The 4,737-nt window shown below is 55.0% G+C and overlaps 1 protein-coding gene across 3 annotated transcripts in view; it reads left to right on the top strand.

The window, feature by feature from the left end:
* Positions 1–3,816: 3,816 nt before the first annotated feature.
* Positions 3,817–4,737, top strand: part of med15 (mediator complex subunit 15) — a 188,429-nt gene continuing 187,508 nt past the window's right edge. For all 3 annotated transcript variants that reach the window (XM_073055608.1, XM_073055607.1, XM_073055606.1), the window contains exon 1: positions 3,817–3,974. In XM_073055608.1, the coding sequence (XP_072911709.1) occupies positions 3,907–3,974 (68 nt within the window). In that variant the 5' untranslated portion in view covers positions 3,817–3,906. The remainder of the gene's footprint in view (positions 3,975–4,737) is intronic.

The following is a 4,737-nucleotide window of genomic DNA, read 5'->3' as shown; positions in this document are numbered from 1 at the left end:
GATGTTGTCCATAAGGTTCTTTGGAAGTCAAGAATGAGGCAAGAATCTTATGGTACAGTCAGTTTATTAGATTTTCTTCACAGTACAGCTCAAGCAGGGTCAGCCTGTAGCAATAAGCAAGGCAGATGCAACCACAAGAGATTCTGCAGATGCTGTAAATCTTGAGCAACAGACAGCTCTGTTCTGCCATCATCCCCCTCCAACCCACCTGGGCAAACTGCTCTGCCATGTCCCTGTAATTCTCTTTATTCCATTGCGATATGGATATGCTTCTCCTCGTCAAGGCTGCACTTGGAGTATTGTCAGCAGCTCTGGGCCCCTTTTCTCTGAGGTATATTGAAGCTAAACAAGATGTTGGTGAGGGCAAGTTTGGAGTATTGTGGGCAGTTCTGGTCACCTGCCACAGGAAATGTATCAATAAGGTTGAAAGAGTAGAGACAAAATTTACAGACTTGAGGACCTGAGATTAAGGCAAAGGTCGATTCAGTCAGGACTTTATTCCCTGGAGCAAAGGGGAAAGACGGGAGATTTGTCAGAGATATTTAAAATTATGAGGGTTATAGATGGCTTTTTCTACTGAGCAAACACGAGGAAATCTGCAGATGCTGGAAATTCAAGCAACACACACAAGATGCTGGTGGAACGCAGCAGGCCAGGCAGCATCTATAAGGAGAAGCACTGCCGACGTTTCAGGCCGAGACCCTTCATCAGGACTAACTGAAAGAAAAGATGGCAAGAGATTTGAAAGTGGAGGGGGTGGGGGAAATCCGAAATGATAGGAGAAGACCAGAGGGGGAGGGGTGAAGCTAAAGAGCTGGAAAGGTGATTGGCGAAAGTGATACAGAGCTGGAAAAGGGAAAAGATCATGGGACAGGAGGCCTAGGGAGAAAGAAAGGGGGAGGGGGGAGCACCAGAGGGAGATGGAGAACAGGCAGAGTGATGGGCAGAGAGAGAGAGAAAAAAAGGGGGGAAAATAAATAAATCGGGGATGGGGTAAGAAGGGGAGGAAGGGCATTAACAGAAGTTAGAGAAGTCAATGTTCATGCCATCAGGTTGGAGGCTACCCAGCCGGTATATAAGGTGTTGTTCCTCCAACCTGAGTGTGGCTTCATCTTGACAGTAGAGGAGGTCGTAGATACACATATCAGAATGGGAATGGGACGTGGAATTAAAATGTGTGGTCACTGGGAGATCCTGCTTTCTCTGGCGGACAGAGCGTAGGTGTTCAGCGAAACGGTCTCCCAGTCTGCGTCGGGTCTCACCAATATATAGAAGGCCGCACCGGGAGCACCGGACGCAGTATACCACACTAGCCGACTCACAGGTGAAGTGTCACCTCACCTGGAAGGACTGTCTGGAGCCCTGAATGGTGGTGAGGGAGGAAGTGTAAGGGCAGGTGTAGCACTTGTTCCATTTACAAGGATAAGTGCCAGGAGGGAGATCGGTGGGAAGGGATGGGGGGGGACAAATGGACAAGGGAGTCGTTTAGGGAGTGATCCCTGTGGAAAGCAGAAAGAGGGGGGAGGGAAAGATGTGCTTGGTAGTGGGATCCCGTTGGAGGTGGCGGAAGTTACGGAGAATTATACGTTGGACCCAGAGGCTGATAGGGTGGTAGGTGAGGACAAGGGGAACCCTATCCTGTGTGGGGTGGCGGGCGGATGGGGTGAGGGCAGATGTATGTGAAATGGGAGAGATGCATTTGAGAGCAGAGTTGATGGTGGAGGAAGGGAAGCCCCTTTGTTTCAAAAAGGAAGACATCTCCTTCATCCTGGAATAAAAAGCCTCATCCTGAGAGCAGATGCGGCGGAGACAGAGGAATTGTGAGAAGGGGATGTCATTTTTGCAAGAGACAGGGTCGGAAGAGGAATAGTCCAGGTAGCTGTGAGAGTCAGTAGGCTTATAGTAGATATCAGTCCCCCCCATCCCTTCCCACCGATCTCCTTCCTGGCACTTATCCTTGTAAATGGAACAAGTGCTGCACTTGCCCTTACACTTCCTCCCTCACCACCATTCAGGGCCCCAGACAGTCCTCCCAGGTGAGGCGACACTTCACCTGTGAGTCGGCTGGTGTGGTATACTGCGTCCGGTGCTCCCGGTGCGGCCTTCTATATATTGGTGAGACCCGACGCAGACTGGGAGACCGTTTTTGCTGAACACCTACGCTCGGTCCACCAGAAAAAGCAGGATCTCCCAGTGGCCACACATTTTAATTCCACGTCCCATTCTCATTCTGATATGTCTATCCATGGCCTCCTCTACTGTCAAGATGAAGCCACACTCAGGTTGGAGGAACAACACCTTATATACCAGCTGGGTAGCCTCCAACCTGATGGCATGAACATTGACTTCTCTAACTTCTGTTAATGCCCCTCCTCCCCTTCTTACCCCATCACTGATATATTTATTCCCCCCCCCCTTTTTTCTCTCTCTCTGCCTGTTCTCCATCTCCCTCTGGTGCTCCCCCTCCCCCTTTCTTTCTCCCTAGGCCTCCCGTCCCATGATCCTTTCCCTTCTTCAGCTCTGTACCCTTTTGCCAATCAACTTTCCAGCTCTTAGCTTCACCCCACCCTATCCTTTCGGATTTACCCCTCCCCCTCCTACTTTCAAATCTCTTACTATTTTTTCCTTCAGTTAGTCCTGACGCAGGGTCTCGTCCCAAAATGTTGACATTGCTTCTTCCTATAGATGCTGCCGGGCCTGCTGTGTTCCACCAGCATTTTGTATGTTTTTCGACTGAGGTTTGGTGAGGTAGAACTACAAGTCATAGGTTAAGGGTGAAAGGTGAAATATTTCAGGAGAACTGATGGGTGACTTGTTTAGTCAGAGAAAGTGCCACGTAACAAGCTGCCAGGGGAGATGGTAGATGCAGGTTTGACTTTAACACCCAAGAGAAATTTGGAATGGTACTGCACATGAATTGGAGGGGAATGGAGGGCTTTGGTCCAGGTAGTAGAGCTGTGAGTGGCTCACTTCTTGACCTGTTGAGTTCCTACCTCCCTCATTCTTGCCTGTTTTCACGTTCTCGTTGAGGATCAAGAGAAGCCCTTCACAGTTCCCCTTCACAGCCAATCTGATCAACATTTGTCAGCATTAACCCCTGTCCATCATTTCAAATCCCTAACCAGAATTAGAATTAGGCTTAGTTTCACTTACATATGTCATGAAATTTATTGTTTTCTGGCAGTAGCACAAAGAGACATTAAAGTACAAAACTAAATAAATAAATATTGCAAAAGAGGAATAGTTCATCGGTGTATGTAACAAATGGAGGATTGGTCTCCAGAGGTCCCTGACCTCCTCGTTGAAGGTATTGACGAGAAGAAAACAATGTTCTGAGTAAAGAAATGCTGCTTGAAGATTCCCTCGGTGGCGAGGAGAGTGGGTATGTGATGGGGTCGACAACCCCCCGCAGGTGCCTTACCTCCTATCGGTTCTCCCAGATAGCCATCACCCTTCAGATCCCGTTCCGATCCCCATCCTGAAGCAGGCGGCCAGGCTCCTGAGCGCCCCAGGCCGGCGGGAGGACTGAGGGCAGACGGAGGGAGGACTGAGAGAGTGCCTCCGGCGGGCGGGAGGACTGAGGGAGCGCCCCAGGCCGGCGGGAGGACTCAGGGCAGACGGAGGGAGGACTGAGAGAGCCCTCCAGGCCGGCGGGAGGACTGAGAGAGCGCCCCAGGCCGGCGGGAGGACTGAGAGAGCGCCCCCGGGCGGCGGGAGGACTGAGAGAGCGCCCCCGGGCGGCGGGAGGACTGAGAGAGCGGCCCCGGGCGGCGGGAGGACTGAGGGAGCGCCCCCGGGCGGCGGGAGGACCGCACCCGTCGGCCCGCGCTCGCCAGTCCACCGCCCCCGCCTGGCCGCCTGTGCCCGGCAGGCAGTTCGCTCTCAGTGAGTCAGTGCCGCCGCAACATGGATGTGAATGTGACGGACAGCGAATGGCGGAGCATTGCTTTCCGGCAGAAAGTGGTGGCGCAGATGTGAGTCTGTTGCGGCAGGGAAGGGAGCAGGTGGACAGCGGAACTGGGGATCGGGGTCCCCGAAGGGCGTGCTGGGCCTACACCGGGCCGGGAACCTCGGGCTTTTCTGGCGAGTGTCACAGCGGCAGGTCGATGCTGGAATCCGTGCGGATTCGGATCTGGATCTGCCTTCAGCCACCGCTCCCCACGACCCTTCCGAATTTCACTTCCGACCCCCTCCGCTCCGCTCCCCTCTCCTCTCCTCCGCTTTCCCTCCCTACTCCCCACCCTCCACACCTCCCCTCCCCTCCCCTGCCTTCCCCCTCCCTTCCCACCCCTCCACTCCCCACCCATCCCCTACCTTTCCTCTCCCAATCGCCTACCCTTTACCCCTCCCCCTCTACCCCAATACCCCTCCCCTGCCTTCCCCTCCCTTCCCTGCCCTCCGCACCTCTCCCCTCCCATCCCCTCCCCCTCCCTCCCCTCTTCCCCCCTCCCTCCCCCTCCCCCTCCTCCCCTCCCCTCCCCCTCCCCTCCTCCCCTCCCCTCCCCCTCCCCCCTCCCTCCCCCTCCCCCCTCCCCACCCTCCCCTCCCCCTCCCCCCTCCCCCCCTCCCCCCCTCCCCCCTCCCCCTCCCCCTCCCCTCCCTCCTCCCCTCCCTCCCCTCCCTCCCCCTCCCTCCCCTCCCTCCCCTCCCCTCCCCGCCGTCACTTCCACTCCGCTTCTCGCCCCTGCCCTGCCTTCTTTCTCCTCCCTTCCCCTTCCCTCCCACCCCACCCCTACC

The sequence above is a fragment of the Hemitrygon akajei genome, chromosome 9 (assembly GCF_048418815.1).
Source record: "Hemitrygon akajei chromosome 9, sHemAka1.3, whole genome shotgun sequence".
Taxonomy (NCBI): domain Eukaryota; kingdom Metazoa; phylum Chordata; class Chondrichthyes; order Myliobatiformes; family Dasyatidae; genus Hemitrygon; species Hemitrygon akajei.
This window is presented reverse-complemented; position numbering and strand designations above follow the sequence as displayed.